Here is an 18,967-nt window from a genome sequence, read left to right as displayed (position 1 = left end):
CAAAAAATTTTGATAATAGAAAAGATTGTAATATAACATTAATCTTCATCCCTACCCAGAGCCCAGACTCCTTTCCCAGAGACAACCAGTCAGGTTTGTTTTATAAATTCCTTGAGAACTTATTTTTCCCAAATATAGGGCTTCCCAGGTGGCGCTCGTGGTAAACAATTTGCCTGCCAGTGCAGGAGACACAAGAGACTTGGGTTCAGTCCCTGGATCAGGAAGAATCCCCTGGAGAAAGAAATGGCAATCACCCAGTATTCTTGCCTGGGAAATCCCATGGACAGAGGAGTCTGGTGGGCTACAGTCTATGGTGTCACAAAGAGTCGGACACAATTGAGCATGCATGCACACACGTACACACACACACACACACACACACACGGGCATATAGAAAATATTTTTTTGTTTTTCTGTTTTAATCTGTTATCTTTATGGCTTTTTTCATTCTGGTTACTTCTTTATCTTGTAACACAATTTTTTCCTTTTTGCATATTTGCAGAATCATGTATTCATTTAAACCAATTTTTGTTGAGTTACCTGTGCCATCCACTGTTCTAGGTGTATATTCCTTTTGTTGTTCAGTCAGTAAGTCGTGTCTGACTCTTTGAGACTCCATGGACTGCAGCACAGGCTTCCCTGTCGTTCCTTCACTATCTCCTGGCATTTGCTCAAATTCATGTCCATTGAGTCCATTCATGTCCATTGATGCTATCCAACCATCTCACCCTGTGCCACCCCCTTCTCCTTTTGCATTCAGTCTTTCCCAGCATCAGGGTCTTTTCTAGTGACTCAGCTCTTTGCATCAGGTGGCCAAAGTATTGGAGCTTTAGCTTCAGCATCAGTCCTTCCTATGAGTATTCGGAGTTGATTTCCTTTAGGATTGATTTGTTTGATCTCCTTGCAGTCCAGGGGACTCTCAAGCGTCTTCTCCAGCACCACAGTTCAAAAGCTTCAGTTCTTCAGTGCTCAGCCTTCTTTGTAGTCCAACTCTCACATTCCTACATGACTAATGGAAAAGCCCTAGTTTTGACTCCATGGACCTTTCTTGGCAAAATGACGTCTCTGCTTTTTAATATACTGTCTAGTTTTGTCATCGCTTTCCTTCCAAGGCGCAAGCGTCTTTTAATTTCATGGCTGCAGTCACTGTCCACAGTAATTTTGAAGCCCAAGAAAATAAAACCTGTCACTGTTTCCACATTTCCCCCTTCTGTATTCATATTCCTTGACCTCCTGGAATTTACAGTTCAGTGGGAGGAGACAGTTATACGGGTACTAAGTACTATATTAGCAGCATGAAGAAGTTTCACAGAAAAAGAGAAGGAAAAGAAATTTTTTCCTCTCTGGAACTGCATTAGGGAAAACTCTAAATAGAAGGTAACGTTGAAAGGTAGTAGGTTTTTGCCAGACAGGGATATCTGAAGTAGGACCCAGAGGCATCAAAGTATGTGATTATTTATGGAAGAGGGAATAATTCCTTTGAGTACAGAATATTTATTGCAAGGAATAGGGGGATGAAGGCTATAAAAGGTAGGTTGGAGCTAAATTTTTTTTAAATGCTCTAGCAGTGGGAAGCCATTAAAGATGAAAAGTTTGTTTTCCTCCTCCAACAGCAGCTGTCAGCATTTTGGGGACGGACTAGAACAATGTTGAAAGGAAGTCATTTTTTGTTCCTAAAGTTTTCACTAAGTATAATGCTAGTGTAAAGTGTACTGTTGCTAAACGTATAGCTGGATAAATTTTTATTCATGTAAGTACCACCTCTATGAAGTGTTAACCCCAGAACCCTTCTGATTATACATTTGGCATTGCTGATGCCATACACTACTTCGTTAGTTCTCCTTTCATTTTTTCCATCAGTATTTTCACATCCTCTTTGGTGTTAAAATTTAAAATATATTTCACTTCATATGTAGAAGAAACAGAAGGAGAAAAGTTAGGGTAATTGGTATTAATAGGTCATTAATTGGGTAGCATTTGGACTGGTGGAAGATTAATTTAGAGATTGGGTGAAGGCCAGTTGATGGAGGATTTTGAATAATAGAATCTAGATTTTATTCTGAGGTAACAGAATTTGAGAGAATTTTGAAGTGGGTATTGAAGTGACAGGGCTGTGCTTCAGGAAGAGGACTCTTGACTGCAGTGTGGAAAACGTACTGGGGAATGTAAAGGGATTAGAGGTAGGGAGCAGGAAATCCAGATAGGAGATTATTGTAGTAATTCTGTGAGAGAGAGTAAGAATCAGGGCATTGGTAGTGATGGTGAAAGTGAAGTCACTCAGTCGTGTCCGACTCTTTGTGACCCCATGGACTGTAGCCCGCCAGGCTCCTCAGTCCATGGGATTTTCCAGGCAAGAGTACTGGAGTGGGTTGCCATTTCCTTCTCCAGGGGATCTTCCCAACTCAGGGATCGAACCCAGGTCTTCCGCATTGCAGGCAGACGCTTTACTGTCTGAGATGGTGGCAATCACCAAGAAGAACAATTGATACTGCCTAGTGATTAGAAGAAGGCAATGGCACCCCACTCCAGCACTCTTGGCTAGAAAATCCCATGGACGGAGGAGCCTGGTGGGCTGCAGTCCATGGGTCGCTAGAGTTGGACATGACTGAGCAACTTCACTTTCACTTTTCACTTTCATGCATTGGAGAAGGAAATGGCAACCCACTCCAGTGTTCTTGCCTGGAGAATCCCAGGGACGGGGGAGCCTGGTAGGCTGCCATCTATGGGGTCACACAGAGTCGGACACGACTGAAGTGACTTAATAGCAGCAGCAGCAGTGATTAGAAATGGAGAAAAGAGAAAATAGCTGAAGGCAATGATTAAGATGACAATAAAACTCATAGAAGTGGAGATATCTAGAGCAGTTTTTAGGGCATTTAATCTCAATTTGAGGCATGTAGCTGCTTAAACCTGTATTGTGTAATTGAGAGAAGTACAAGGAGAGATGAGGATTTGTGGAAAAATGAAGGATTGCTGTGAATTAGCGGGAAATAGGGAGAAGTTGGTCAAAGAGTACAAGCTTCCGGTTCGAAGATGACTAAGTTCTGAGGATCTCATGCACAGCATTGTGATTATAGATAAAAATACCATACTATATAATTGAAAGTTGCAGAGAGAATAGATCTTACATGGTCTCACCCCAAAAAAGAAATGGTATGTGGAGTGGTGGAGGTGTTAACTAACACTGCAGTTGTAATTATAGTGCAATATATGTGTATCAGATCAATACCTTGTTAACCTTAAAAGTTACACAATGTTATTTATCTCAGTAAAGTTGGGGGGTGGGGGGAATTGAAGAACTGATCTGATAGATGAAACTTTGATGATGAACATGGTCTGCGAGGAAGAGTGTAGAGACCATGAGCAAAAGTAAGAGAATTGAATCTTAGGATGTATCCGTATTTAGGGTACTAGAGAAATGGATTATAAGGTTAAATAATTTCCATGAATAATTAGAGGAAATATCTTTTTAGTTCTGTAATATTAGTTGATGTGATTTCCTTGGACTACTCCAAACACATTTTACCTGAAACCAAATCACTTTTCATGGATGCCCCTAACCTCTGTCCACATACTGCTGCTGCTGCTGCTAAGTCACTTCAGTCGTGTCCAACTCTTGGCAACCTCATGGACTGCAGTCTACCAGGCTCCTCCATCCATGGGATTCTCCAGGCAAGAGTACTGGAGTGGGGTGCCACTGCCTTCTCCGTGTCCACATACTAGTTATCTCTTTATCATTTATTTTTGAGATGCTAGCACTTACTGGCTTGGTATCCTCAGATTCTAAGGTGGTACTGTCTAGTTAGAAATAAAAGGCAAGCCACATGTGTTAAAATTTTCTAATAGCCAAATTAAAAAAAAAAAGTTAAACAGGTGAAATTAATTTTTAAAATATATTGTTTAACTCGATATATCCAAAATGTTAACATTTAAATGTCTAATCAAATAAAATAACGATATTTTAGATTTCTTTTTTTATACTAAGTCTTTGAAATCTGGTATGTATTTTATACTTGCAGGACATCCCAGTTCAGGCGAGCCACGTTTCCAGTGCTCAGTAAGCCACATGTGATTAGTTTCTGCCATATAAAACAATGCTATTTCCAAGGTGTTAAAAGACTAGAATGATTTCTACTGGGGAGCTGTTCAGTCTGCTCCATCATAAATCCCATGAGCATTCATTTCTTAAGAGAAAGACACAAATTTGGCAAAAATAAGCAAAATGTCTATGATTTTCTATTTGTTTTAGGTATCCAAGAATAAAGCAAGCTTGGATAGGGAAGTACCATAATGTTTTAGTGTCTCAGTGCTACTGAAGAAAAGCCTTCCTCTTTGCCTGTAGAATACTAGAAAATACTGCTTTAGGCTTGAATTATGGTTAACTACTTCAGGCTTTTGCTGTAAATCTCATATAACTTCATAGTCTCCCCAGCAAACATATAAAAGCCCTTTAACTAATACGTCTTAACACTTTCAAACCTTCCCAAACACAGTAAAACCTTTAAGGTCATAATTCTTATAATGAATATCAGTTCAGTTCAGTTCAGTCACTCAGTCGTGTCCGACTCTTTGCGACCCCATGAATCGCAGCACGCCAGGCCTCCCTGTCCATCACCAACTCCTGGACTTCACTCAGACTCACGTCCATTGAGTCAGTGATGCCATCCAGCCATCTCATCCTCTGTCGTCCCCTTCTCCTCCTGCCCCCAATCCCTCCCAGCATCAGAGTCTTTTCCAATGAGTCAACTCTTTGCATGAGGTGGCCAAAGTACTGGAGTTTCAGCTTCAGCATCATTCCTTTCAAAGAAATCCCAGGGCTGATCTCCTTTAGAATGGACTGGTTGGATCTCCTTGCAGTTCAAGGGACTCTCAAGAGTCTTCTCCAACACCACAGTTTTTCAAAAGCATCAATTCTTTGGCATTCAGCCCTCTTCACAGTCCAACTCTCGCATCCATACATGACCACAGGAAAAACCATAGCCTTGACTAGACGGACCTTTGTTGCCAAAGTAATGTCTCTGCTTTTGAATATGCTATCTAGGTTGGTCATAACTTTCCTTCCAAGGAGCAAGCGTCTTTTAATTTCATGGCTGCAGTCACCATCTGCAGTGATTTTGGAGCCCCCCAAAATAAAGTCTGACACTGTTTCCACTGTTTCCCCATCTATTTCCTATGAAGTGATGGGACCCGATGCCATGATCTTCGTTTTCTGAATGTTGAGCTTTAAGCCAACTTTTTCACTCTCCACTTTCACTTTCATCAAGAGGGTTTTTAGTTCCTCTTCACTTTCTGCCATAAGGGTGGTGTCATCTGCATATCAGTAACCCTTATCAAATATACCCTCTACTTGGACATGTCATTTTTAACAGGATGCCAAAAACTTTATGGTAAATTTCCAAAAGTATGAAGTGAAACAAATATAAATTAAATAGAAATGCATTGTATAAATATCTCATTATCAAGAATTAAGGAAAAACACAAGTTGCATAATTTATATTTAATTTTACTACAGTTTTCAAAGTTAATTGCAAATTAATAAAACATTAAACGTGAGAAATTTTTGTCTTACCAAGTAGAATAACATGTATTTATGTGGATTGCCTTTGTGTACTGTTTAATAATTTAAAATAAATATTTTTAGATTAATTTTGAAAATAATTGCAAGGAACACATTGCTAATATTTATTCATTATAGATCTGAATATTTGTATGCTAATGCTGTAACATTGGACTTTCTGCATAGCTCAGTCAGTAAAGCATCTGCCTGCAATGCAGGAGACCTGGGTTCAATCCTGGGTTGGGAAGTTCCCCTGGAGAAGGAAATGGCAACCCATTCCAGTATTCTTGCCTGGAGAATCCCATGCATATAAGAGCCTGGTAGGCTATACAGTTCATGGGATCGCAAGACAGTACTATCTTTCTTGGGCTTCCCTGATAGCTCAGTTGGTAAAGAATCTGCCTGCAATGGAGGCGGTTTGATTCCTGGGTTGGGAAGATCTGCTGGAGAAGGGATAGGCTACCCACTCCTGTATTCTTGGGCTTTCCTGGTGGCTCAGCTGGTAAAGAATCTGCCTGCAATGGAGGCAGTTTGGTTGCTGGGTTGGGAAGATCCTTTGGAGAAGAGAAAGGCTACCCACTCCAGTATTCTGGCCAGGAGAAATAGCAATAAACTCAGATACGCAGATGACACCACCCTTATGGCAGAAAGTGAAGAAGAACTAAAGAGCCTCTTGATAAAGGTGAAAGAGGAGAGTGAAAAAGCTGGCTTAAAACTCAACATTCAGAAAATGAAGATCATGGCATCTGGTCCCATCACTTCATGGCAAATAGATGGGGAAACAATGGAAACAGTGACAGACTATTTTCTTGGGCTCCAAAATCACTGCAGACAGTGACTGCAGCCATGAAATTAAAGGACACTTGCTCCTTGAAAGTAAAGCTATGACCAACCTAGACAGTATATTAAAAAGCAGAGACATTACTTTACTGACAAAGGTCCATCTAGTCAAAGCTCTGGTTTTTCCAGTAGTCATGTATGGATGTGAGAATTGGACTATAAAGAAAGCTGAGAAAACTCTTGAGAGTCCCTTGGACTGCAAGGAGGTCAAACCAGTCCATCCTAAAGGAAATCAGTCCTGAATATTTATTGGAATGACTGATGCCAAAGCTGAAACTCCAATACTTTGGCCTCCTGATGTGAAGAACTGATTCATTGGAAAAGACCCTGATGCTGGGAAAGACTGAAGGCAGGAGGAGAAGGAACGACAGAGGATGAGATGGTTGGATGCCATCACCGACTCAATGGACGTGAATTTGAGCAAGCTCCAGGAGTTGGTGATGGACAGGGAAGCCTGGCATGCTATAGTCCATGAGGTCGCAGAGTCCAACACAACTGAGCGACTGAACTGAATGCTGTAACACATTTTTGAAAATTGTAATGAAGTAAATCAGGAAGAAACTTACTTACCTGGTTTCATTTGTCAGATGTAATTTAGTAATGAGCTGGTTAGGGATTTTCCTGCAGGTTTTTTGTTTTCATCTTGTTTACTTAGGATTTAAGTAGAGTTGGGGAAACCAAGTCAAATACTTTCAGAAATTTTTTCCGGATGTGTTTATATAATTAAATATTATTGTTGTTTACTTGCTAAGTTGTGTCTGACTCTGCAGCCTCATGGACTGCAGCACTCCAGGCTCATTTGTCCTCTGCTAACTCCCAGAGTTTGCTCAAATTCTTGTCCATTGTATCAGTGATACTATCTAACCATCACTTCCTCTGCTGCCCTCTTCTCATTTTGCCTTCAGTCTTTCTCTGCATCAGGGTCTTTTCCAGTGAGTTTGCTTTCCACATCAGGTGGCCAAAATATTGGAGCTTCAACAACAGTACTTAAAATGAATATTCATAGTTGATTTCCTTTAAGACTGATTGGTTTGATGTCCTTGCAGTCCAAGGGACTCTAAAGATTCTTCTTTAGCACCACAATTCGAAAGCATCAATTCTTTGGCACTCAGCCTTCTTTATGGTCCAGCTCTCACATCCAATACTGGAAAAGCCATAGCTTTGACTATATGGACCTTTGTTGGCAAAATGATATCTTTGCTTTGTAATACGCTGTCTCAGTTTATCATAGTTTTCCTTCCAAAGAGTGTCTTTTCATTTCATGGATGTGGTCACTGTCCACAGTGATTTTGGAGCCCAAATAAAATATGTCCTTGCTTCCACTTTTTCCCTTTCTATTTGCCATTGAGTGATGGGACTAGATGCCCTGATCTTAGTTTTTTGAATGTTGAGTTTTAAGTCAGCTATTTCATTCTCCTCTTTGACCCTCATCAAGACGCTCTTTAGTTCCTCTTCACTCTCTGACATTAGAGTGGTATCATCTGTATATCTGAGGTTGTTAATACTTCTCCCAACAATCTTAGTTCCATCTTGTGATTTACCCAGCCTGGCATTTCACATGATATACTCTGCATTTAAGTTAAATAAGCAGGATCATAGTATACAGTCTTGTCATGCTCCTTTCCCAGTTTTCAACCAGTTGTTCCATGTCCGATTGTAACTGTTGCTTCTTGACTCACATACACAGGAGGCAGGTCAGGTGGTCTGGTATTCCCATCTCTTTAAGAATTTTTCCATTTGTTGTGATCCACATAGTCAAAGATTTTAGCATAGTGGATGAAGCAGAATTAAATGTTTTCCTGGAACTCCCTTGCTTTCTCCATGATTCACTAAACATAGACAATTTGATCTCTTGTTCCTCTGCCTCTTTGAAACCCAGCTTGAATATCTGGAAGTTCTCAGTTCACGTATTGCCTTCATGGATCACAGCCTTGTCTTGGTGAAGGGGCTTGCATAATTCAATGAAGCTATGAGCCATGCTGCGGAGAAGGCAATGGCACCCCACTCCAGTACTCTTGCCTGGAAAATCCATGGATGGAGGAGCCTGGTGGGCTGCAGTCCATGGAGTCGCTAAGAGTCGGACACGACTGAGCGACTTCACTTTCACTTTTCACTTGCATGCATTGGAGTAGGAAATGGCAACCCACTCCAGTGTTCTTGCCTGGAGAATCCCAGGGATGGGGGAGCCTGGTAGGCTGCCGTCTATGGGGTCACGCAGAGTGGGACACGACTGAAGCGACTTAGCAGCAGCATGAGCCATGCTGTGCAAAGCCACCCAAGATGGGCAGGTCATGGTGAGAGTTCTGACAAAACATGGTCTGCTGGAGGAAGAAATGGCAACACACTCTAGTATTCTTGCCAGGAAAATCCCATGGACAGAAGAGCCTTGTGGGCTATAGTCCATGGGGTCTCAAAGAATCAGACACAACTGAGTGATTGAGCCTGCATGCATCAGAAAGAATGACGTGGCTAGGCCAAAGTGGAAACAACACTCAATTGTGGATGTGTCTGGTGGTGAAACTAAAGTCCAATGCTGTAAAGGACAATAATTATATTAGCCTTTTTAATAATATTTTTAGTCTCAAAAAGTTAAAATATAATACAGTTTAAATGTACCATATAGGTTAAGTATTCAAGAGAACTGGGTTTTTACTCGTGTATATGTAAAGCTGAGCAATTATGAAGCTGAGCAATTCCAAGTGATATTTCCCAGCCATCTTGAACATTTTGAGTAGTTATTCTAACAATTTATTAAGATTCCTAAATAGTTCTCTTTTTCTTTGCAGAGATAAAAGCAACAGTGTTTGATGACTGCAAGAAAGAAGGCGAATGGAAGGTAGGATTTACATAGTCACATAGAATTTGCATAACACTAGAAACCTTTATTGAGGGCTTGTACATATTTTTTACTTATTACACTTGTATAAAAGTACAGAGTTAGAACCATAGTGTTTGCCTTCAAATCCCAACTTTACCTCCTATTAGCTGTGGCTTCTTGAGCAAATTACTTGATGTCTCTATGCCTGTTTCTTTATCTGTAAAATAGGGATGGTAGTAACATAGAGTAGTTGTACATATTAAATGAATTAATTCATGTAAAGTGCTTAGAACAGTGCCTAGAACAATTATTCCACCACAAGCAGCATTTTATGATTTTAAGAAAATTTGATGTTCAACGTAAGATACATTTGAAGTGAACAAATTCTGCTTCAAAGTGAAAATATTGCTTACTTATGTATATTATATGACCATATATTGAGGAAATAAATTTCTAAGTCATGAAAGTTAAATGAGTTGAGATAATTTTGCTTGCTCTCCTGATATTTTAATTTTATGTTATAAAAAGATTATGGAATTTGAGTATGTTTAATGCATTAAATTATGTCTTTTGTGAATTCTTGGCAGTCAAATGCTTATACTATTGCTTAATTTATATTCATTTTAAGATATTGCTTCTAGATGAATTTACCACTAAGCTTTTGGCATCATGTTGCAAAATGACAGATCTTCTAGCAGAGGGTATAACTGGTAAGTGTTTCAAATACTCACCACGAAAAACTTTTTTTTTTATTATGATAGGGAGAGTTTAAAGTATTAATAAATTTTAGTTAGTAATTGTGTTTCTCAGGGGTTATGTCTTATTTTCTTAGTAACTCTAGCTATAATAATTATTCTGGACACTCTTTTCTTCGTGAATCTTCAGAATAACCTCTGTAAGTCAGGATTTTTCCCCTCAGCTGAGACATATAATTAAGCACCCCTAGCCAAGACTAAGTCAGTTGCCTTGTTGAGTTTGTTCTTCAAATTTTTTATTGTTTTATATATTTGCTATAGTTTTGTGTGTTGATGCAGTAAGTTTACTTCAGTATTTTGGCTGATGTTTGTGGTTTTCATGTTTTGTTTTTAAATGGATAGAAAGATTTATATCATAAAATCAATTTTTGTGCATATTTCCAAGTGTGTAATACTAACTTTTTAACCTTCTCTTTATTACCTGGATATGAGGCAGTTGCAAATTTAAATCAGCTTTAGTGTAGGGTTATGAAAAATAACACTTGCCACAGTTGCTGTCTTCCACCAGGCAGGATTGTGTTAATGAGATTTTAATTTTTCTTACATTTTGGGGAAAGTATCAATATCTTGTAATATTTACAATCATATTATCATCCATAACTCATCATTGTTTAACTCATTTATTTAAATTTGCTCTTCATAATAGACTTTTAAAGACAGATATTAAATGCTATAATTTGTAATGTGAAAACTGAGACTCCAAGTCAAATATAATTATTTTGTTTATATTTTGGACTTTTTTTTGTTAGTTGTGGAGAATATTTATAAAAATCGAGAACCTGTCAGACAAATGAAAGCTCTTTATTTTATCTCTCCAACATCAAAGGTGAGTGTTTAGAATCTAAACAGTATGTTCTTCAAAACTTTCACCATAGATGTGATTTTCTCTTAGAAAATTTAAAGTAATAAAATGTCCTTTATTAGACAGGTAGTGTTATAAACCAGTTTGTGTAAGAAAATCTTTCTGAGTTAGAAGATTGTTTTATTTGCATTCTTCTCAATGGGAATATATGTGAAAGAATTCCTTTTTCCCCCTATATTAAAGCAGAATTTATTTGTATAAAACAATAGAGTTTCAAAAAAATAAGTTTCTTTGAATAATTTGTTACCCACGTAGTTTCTAGTCAACCATGATTTTAGGAGAATGGAAGTGTATGTAAAAGAAATAGTCTTGGATTAATATATATGTGTATACACACATATATGCATATATATGTATGTGTATATATTTTTTATGGGAAAGGAATTTTTAAAATTTATAATCTAACCATGATTTAATTCATACTTAACAAGCTTTTAGAGTCATATAAAGTATCAGATTCATTTATTCTGTATAGTATCTGAGAGTGCATTTTCCAACACATCCTTTGGCTTAGTCTTAGAATAAAAATGTTAATTTTACACTTCCAGTTTCATTTCTTCTAACTCTAGCAGACAGTAGGAAAAAAACCAAATATTTACTATGTAATCTCTACATGTTGGCTGCTGGTAGATTTTAATGACATTTTGTATCTTGTCTGTAATATAATTTTATAAGAAAATTTATGCTCAGAAAAAAATGAAAGTTAAAAGCACCATTTTCACTTACTAAATTGGCAGAGGGATTAAAAAAAAGTGTGTGTGTATATTTAGACATTTATTTATCTGTCTTATCTATGTATTTTATCTAGCTCTCAATATGCATTGTCAATGGATAATGGAGCAGAAACTACTATATACTACTAGTGGGAGTATAGATTAATACAACCATTTTGGAAAATAATTTGCCATATCAAGAACCTTAAAACGTTCTGAATCATAAAATTTATTGTTAAAAAAAAAAATCCGTAAATGGTCAAACTAAATTCCTAAAATCCAGAGAAATTCTTAGTATTAACACATAATGGTAGGAAAGACCATGTGACCATTGAAAATAAGATTTCTAGAAAATTTTAATGATCTGTGTAAATGTTCATTTTTAATGTAAGTGACAGAAAGCAGGATACAAAATTAAATATTCAGGAAAGGATCAAAGAATTCAGAGAAACTGATATCTAAGTGTGACTCCTTTATCTCCCATAACCAACTGCAGTTTCTCTTCCTGTCCTGAATCAATTATCTTTTGGGTCCTATAGACCTATGGGTACATGTGAAGCCTTGGACTCTTTGGGCACTTGTAGAGAAACTTGGTGTGAGATTTCCTTCCTCAGGGGCTGGGCAAGCATCTGGAGACTAGCTACAGAGAGTTCTCAGGCAAGGGTCATGAAATGACAGATTTTAGGAAGAGTTTGGTTATAAGAGATCTGTGAATGTAAAATCGCTCAGTCGTGTCCAACTCTTGGCGACCCTGTGAACTGTAGCCCACCAGGCTCCTCCACCCATGGGATTCTCCAGGCAAGAATACTGGAGTGGATTGCCATTTCCTTCTCCAGGGGATCTTCCTGACCCAGGGATAGAACCCAGGTCTCCCGCATTGCAGACAGATGCTTTAACCTCTGAGCCACCAGAGAAGCTAGGGAAAGGTCAGATGGTGGTTTGTTTTCTTTTATACTTATAGCCCTCAGGAGGAGAAACCTGTTTACCTTCTTCTTATGGTACTGCCTCTCTTTAGGATACTCCCAACAACTAAACCTAAGTGTTAGCTGACATAGAAGCAACCACACATCTAAGTGGGTCAAGTGAACTGAGAGAGAAGGTTTAGTAAGAATGAGAAAAGGATACATATAGCAAAATACAATAGCTTGGAAGGAAGGGTGATAATCTGAACAGAAAATAGTACACTTAAGAAGAGTCTGGTGTAACATGTAAAAACTTTCTGAAGCTCTGAAGTATATTTTCTTAGTTAAGTAGTTGACTGTAGAGGAGGATAATCACTATGGAAATTTTAATTGATAGTCTTTAAGATAAAAACGAAGTATCTCGAGACTTCCCTTGTGATCAAGTGGCTAAGACTCTGTGCTTCCAATGTGGGAAGCCCAGGTTCAATCCCTGGACAGGGAACTAGATCCCACGTGCCTCAACTAAGAGTTCACTTGCTTCAACTAAGATCCAGAGTAACCAAAATAATAAATAAATATTAAAAAAAAAAAAAACAACAACGAAGTATCTCAAAGCAGAAAAAAAAAATCATGGAAATCATGGTGGGGAAGATAAGAGATTTGCAGGATACATTAATGAGCTCTAACAGAAATATACTGGTTGTAGGAGTTGCAGGGAGACAGAAAGAAACAGATGGATGAGAAGATTAAATTGTTTGTTTTTGCTTTCAGACTGTTGTATCTTGAAAACTACCAGCAGAGAGGCAGATACTGTTAGAGTATATTAGCTGCTTTCCCTCCTCCTCATAGTCTGCTAACCTTTTAGTCTTTCATTCTAATCCCTCTTGGCAATTTTAGCTCTTAGCTCATTGGCAGTCTCTTTTAACACTTTTCCAGTAATAGTCTCGATGGTTTCATTATCTGTGTAGGTAATACTTCACAGTACATTCATTTTCTTCCAGTAGTCTTGTCTTCTATGTTGCTTCAGCTTCTTAGTCACTTGACCATTCTTAGGTCTTCTCATCACCAAAAGAGCACTCTCTGTTCATATATCTTACCTTACTACTTATTACACTTCTCACTATAAGTGGCTAGATAACATAGCATCTTAAAAAATCAGTTTGTAAGTTACAGTTTTGACAGTTAAGGTTTTACTTTATCATCAAAATAATCTTAGTTATTTCAAAAGTAGCACATTTAAATTAGTATTTGATAAAATGTATATTAACATCCAACCTTTTTTCAGTCTGTAGACTGTTTTTTACGTGATTTTGGAGCTAAATCAGAGAACAAATATAAAGCAGCGTATATCTACTTCACTGACTGTAAGTAGCTTTGTAAAAGTTATTGCTTCATTATTTCAAATCCTACTAATTATGAAATATTTCTTAGGCTAATTTTAATAGTAGTGACTTTCTATTTATTGTTCATTCTAGTTAGGTTAGAAATAATCTAAAAATTCTATCCTAAGGTTATTTCTATCCTAATTCATGATAAGGTGATAGAAAATTTAAATCATTCCAAACTAGTTTCAGAAGATGGTCATTTTTGCTTGTGTACAGGGGAGAGGGGTTTGACAGAGAGAGCTATCCCTCAAATTCTGTTCCAATAACAGGGAGAATTCTTCTTTAAATCCAAGTTACAACTGGGGATTTGACTGTATAATATAGTATATTATAAGACCCTTTGGGAGATGCAGTGAAGAAACTGTCATCTGTTTGCTAACAGTAAGGGAGAAAATCTATCACATTTCTTTTTCTATGCTGTAGATTCAAATAAAAAGCAGCTTTCTAGCTTATTTTTCCTGTAAATTATTATTTAACTCATACTTAACAGCAGTTTGCATTTTAGAAAATGCCATATCATAAGTATTTGCCATTTAAGTAACCTTGTTACACAGAAATCATGTTTATGGAGTTGATAAACTTTAATGTGTGAAGCCTCTTTTAATTTAAGTAATCTTGAAATTAAAGAATATCGTGTTAAAAGTTAGTATAAGCCCATGGTTAATACTCCAGCCTAGATTTAGCAAAAATATAAGCAGTTAGGTAAAAGGCAGGGGCAAGGGGAAGACGGCTCTAGGGTGCAGAATTTGCTAGTTTGGAGGCTTGGAATTTCCTCACATTGAAGAAGGCCCTATAATGCAAGGAAAGATGAAAAATTTGTATGGTGTGGCTACACTTAGTGGCAGATATAGAAAAGTGTAAATTCCTAAGAAGCTCTGAAAGTCCTTCAAAAGTTTATTAAGTCCTTAGTTTGGACTTGATTTTCCTTCCTTACAATTTTAGCTTGCTGTGTTAACAGCTCTGTAAGGAAACACATCTTAGGTTATGGTGCATATGAATGGGGAAAATGGAATTTCTGTTACAGTGCTCATTACTAGAATTTATCTGCTGTATAAAGTGAAAAGCAGTTATTTACATATCATCTCTGTCCTCATAGTAAATTACTTTGTGAAAGTCAGTAATTATATATAAAAATAAATATTCTTGGATGTTGGAATGACTTATTCAAAAGAATGAAAATTTAAATGCAGTTATATACTTTGATTTTTTTTCCTCCTCAGTCTGCCCTGACAGTCTCTTTAACAAAATTAAGGCTTCTTGCTCCAAGTCAGTAAGAAGATGTAAAGAAATAAATATTTCCTTCATTCCACTTGAATCTCAGGTACTTTCTACTTTTATTTTTTAAATGTTTTATTAAAAAATTTTTTTGAGCATTGAAAGGCTTATTACAAGGGTCAAGCAAGGAGAATGGGCAGCTTGTGCTTACAGTAAAACTCCTTTTATTTTGGATTATTATAAACTAAAATTAAAATTAAAAGGTTTTACTGTAAGCACAAGCTGCCCATTCTCCTCGCTTGACCCTTGTAATAACGATTTTAAAATGCAGTTTTATGAACTTATTTGCTAAAAAGGCTTATCCTAACGATATTTTATGTGTTGTGTATTTGATGAATTTTAAACAATCCACAAATAAGCATTTACTCTGATGAAGGGAGGAACAGGAGTACTAAATTGGAATATAGCATTAATAGTAAAAGTGGACTTAAATTTCACATCTCTAAGTCCTGTGTGTGTCAAAATGTACAGCCCTATTAGATTATGAAATCAAAAGATTTTGAGCATAATCTTTGTTAAATGACTCCAAAGAAAAATGTTTATATTCTGTAACCATTTGTGATATTAAAACAAAATTCTTTAGTAAACTTTTTACACAACATTTATAAACTATCGTTTATTTTAATTTATAAAATGAAGGATTCTCATAGATTTGATTTGCCTTTGGAATAGTTAATGAGCCTTCAATTAATAATAATAATTGCAAACACACAGTACTTTCTCTGTCAGATGCTTTCCTAAATGCTTTACATAAATGTATTCATGTAATCTTCACAGTAGCCCTATGAATAGATGGTAATTCTGTCTCCATTTTAAAGATGGGGAAATCAAAGTGGTTAAGTAACTTGCCCTAATCACACAGATAGTGTATTGTTTAGCTCTGTTCTCTGTGTTTGGATTCTAGCATTTTGTAGAATTGGAATAGTTTACTATTTCTTAGAACCATAAGGTTGATATTTTAAGAAATAAAAAGGTCCTGGATAATGAATTTTTCTTTAAGCTATTGCTGTTTTTGATGAAGGCCATAATAGTAAAATCTTTAGATATCTGCTTAACATTAAACTGTTTTCTAAAGGTTACTTTAGGATTTTTTTCCTTTAATGTATTATGTGCTACTGCTAAGCTGCTTCAGTCATGTCCGACTCTGTGTGACCTCAGAGACGGCAGCCCACCAGGCTCCGCCATACCTGGGATTCTCCAGGCAAGAATACTGGAGTGGAAAAAAAAAAAAAAAAAGAATACTGGAGTGGGTTGCCATTTCCTTCTCCAAAGCATGAGTGAAAGTGAAGTCGCTCAGTCGTGTCTGACTCCTAGCTACCCCATGGACCGCAGCCTACCAGGCTCCTCCGTCCATGGGATTTTCCAGGCAGCAGTACTGGAGTGGGTTGCCATGGCCTTCTCTGAATATATTATGTAACTTTAGTTTAATACTCTACAAAGTGAGACTAGCCTCAGTGCAGAGATACAGAAGCAGAAAAGTACAAGAAAGCAGCAGGATTATGGATTATTAGGGGTGATGGTATGATAAATAAATCTGTAGGTAGGCTGGGACCAAGTTGTAGGAGGCACCAGGTTCCATCAAGAATAATGGCAGAAAATGGGCAGATACAGAAGAGTACCAAAGTCTTTAAGGAAAAGTAGAAGTTGGGAGATCATTGAAGAGAAATTGGTAAAGTCAGATATGATAGTCTTCCAAAGAAGAGAAGTTCTACATTAAACATATTTAGAAGTTGCATGGAGAGAAAAGTGGTTGACTTCTCCTAAATCCATGAGTCAAAGGGATTAAAGAAAACTCTTTCCCTTTCAAAGGGTTTAATTAATACTATCACATATAAATTAGGACAGTTAGACGGAAAGCATCAATATAAGAAAGTTTGTTTACAGTGGACCTTGGGGAGTACAAAAAATCTGGTATAGTTAGTAGAGAAGGTGCTAGATTGTGTCTAGATAGAAATAGATCTAAGCTAGCTATAATTTTGCAAGAAAAGTAAATGGAAGTTGTGAGTAGGGGTAACGGTGAATTCCTGTATTTAAGGAACTGGTTGTGGGTCATGGAGATGAAGAAAGCATTTGGTAATAGTCTAAAGGAACACATCATGTAGGTGATGAAAAGTAGGGGGAGGAAAGGGAAGGAAAGGCAAGATGTGAGTGTAGAAAGAAAACCAGCTTCAGAGTTCTACTTGGTTCATTGGAGTATTAGATAATAACTTAGATTAATTTAAGATCTGGTAACAAATCTCCAAATCTCAGTGTTTCACAACAACAAAGTTTATTTCTCATTCATGTTATTGTCCACCGTGATTTGACTAGGTCTTTGCTGTATATCCTCTTCATTCTGGGATGTAAGCTGAAGGAGTGGAGTTAACTCTTCTCTGGGACATAGCAGAAAGAAAAGAGAGATGGTGGAGCCATACAATGGCTTTTAAAGCTTCTGCAGGGAAGTAGGCACATGTCACTTCTGTTCACATTCCAATGACCATAGATAGCCTGATATCCATGAGTGGGAACTATACACCTGTAAGGAGGGGCCCTGTCAGGAAGGGCAATAAATTTTTTTTTTTTTTTTTTTAGGAAGGGCAATAAATATTTTTGAACAGATATTTTCTATGGCAGTGGGATAGAATACTGTGAGAAGGCCACAGTCCAGCTGTAGGGTACTTGTTGGCAGTTATGGCAGCTAAGACTGAGCAGGACAGACACAAACAACACATTAGCTTTAGCTGAATCTCAGTCCATGTTCAGGCTCCTACTGTTAGTGATAGGTTATGTTCAGAGAAATGTATTACTTGTGTGAAAGGAAATGCAGGGAAGTTTATCCATAATTTATTAGTTAACCTATATTATTTATTACATGTCTACTTTTATACTCAATACATTAGGCTAAGAGGGATTACTACCATTGTTTAAAAACAAAATTAAAATTAATTGAATGTGAAACTCACCCCCGGTTAGAGAGCCTTTTCTTTTGTATTCCTCAAATAACACAGTAGTAAATCTCTAATCCAATTCTTTGCATGTAGGTAAATGCTTTTGTTAGTTGAAAAATGTCTGTGAGATTTCACTGTATGTATACAAAGACCAGTACTATGTCTGGCACAATTCTGTGTTCTTTGGGGAAGTATTTTTCTACTTTAAGGAGAGAAATTTGTCTATACTCTTAATATCAAGAGTATAAGCTAAGGAATTGAAGATACATATTAACTTTGGAAAATTTCTAGGTTATTCTCTGATGGGTTGAGATTTTAATGTATGTCAGATATATAGACCAATTTTGGCTTTATTTCTTCTTGCCAGGTATTAGGTTTCTATTTTTCTTTGACTACCTCAGATCCCTTTATTTGCTGCACAGGTAGAGAAAATCCAACAGTACAATCTATATATAAAATAGGAACTGAAGGAGAGAGGTAGATTAAGCAGGAAAGGAGAGTGAGAAAAGGAATAAATCAAGATGACAGAGAAAATGAGATTTAATTAAGGTAAAGACACAGTTGTTTCAGGAAACAGCATGGTTAGTACAAGTATTTTGTAGAGTCCCAAGGAATAACTGTGCTTTTCTTGATACATATTTTTAATCAAATTTCTAAATTGACAGTGTGACTTTTTTGGCCTAACTTAGGTATATACTCTTGATGTACCAGATGCATTCTATTACTGTTACAGTCCAGACCCAAGTAATGCAAATGGAAAAGATACCATCATGGAAGCAATGGCTGAGCAGATAGTTACAGTATGTGCTACCCTGGATGAAAATCCTGGAGTAAGATACAAAAGGTAAGGCACCCAGTGGTGTCATTATATGTTATGATGTCTATTTGCTCTTTGGTATAGAGGTTATGTCCCTGTGCTTTTGTGTGTTGGTT

The 18,967-nt window shown here is 37.1% G+C and overlaps 1 protein-coding gene across 2 annotated transcripts in view; it reads left to right on the top strand.

Moving 5' to 3' along the window:
* The window catches only part of STXBP3 (syntaxin binding protein 3), a 50,897-nt gene that overhangs the window by 7,418 nt on the left and 24,512 nt on the right, over positions 1-18,967 (top strand). Inside the window, exons 2-7 of one of the 2 annotated variants that reach the window (XM_006052147.4) lie at positions 9,184-9,233; positions 9,844-9,925; positions 10,720-10,796; positions 13,733-13,811; positions 15,053-15,153; positions 18,724-18,878. In XM_006052147.4, the coding sequence (XP_006052209.1) occupies positions 9,184-9,233; positions 9,844-9,925; positions 10,720-10,796; positions 13,733-13,811; positions 15,053-15,153; positions 18,724-18,878 (544 nt within the window). The remainder of the gene's footprint in view (positions 1-9,183; positions 9,234-9,843; positions 9,926-10,719; positions 10,797-13,732; positions 13,812-15,052; positions 15,154-18,723; positions 18,879-18,967) is intronic. The other variant, XM_006052148.4, reaches the window with a different exon arrangement.

The sequence above is a fragment of the Bubalus bubalis genome, chromosome 6 (genome assembly GCF_019923935.1).
Source record: "Bubalus bubalis isolate 160015118507 breed Murrah chromosome 6, NDDB_SH_1, whole genome shotgun sequence".
Classification (NCBI taxonomy): domain Eukaryota; kingdom Metazoa; phylum Chordata; class Mammalia; order Artiodactyla; family Bovidae; genus Bubalus; species Bubalus bubalis.
This window is presented reverse-complemented; position numbering and strand designations above follow the sequence as displayed.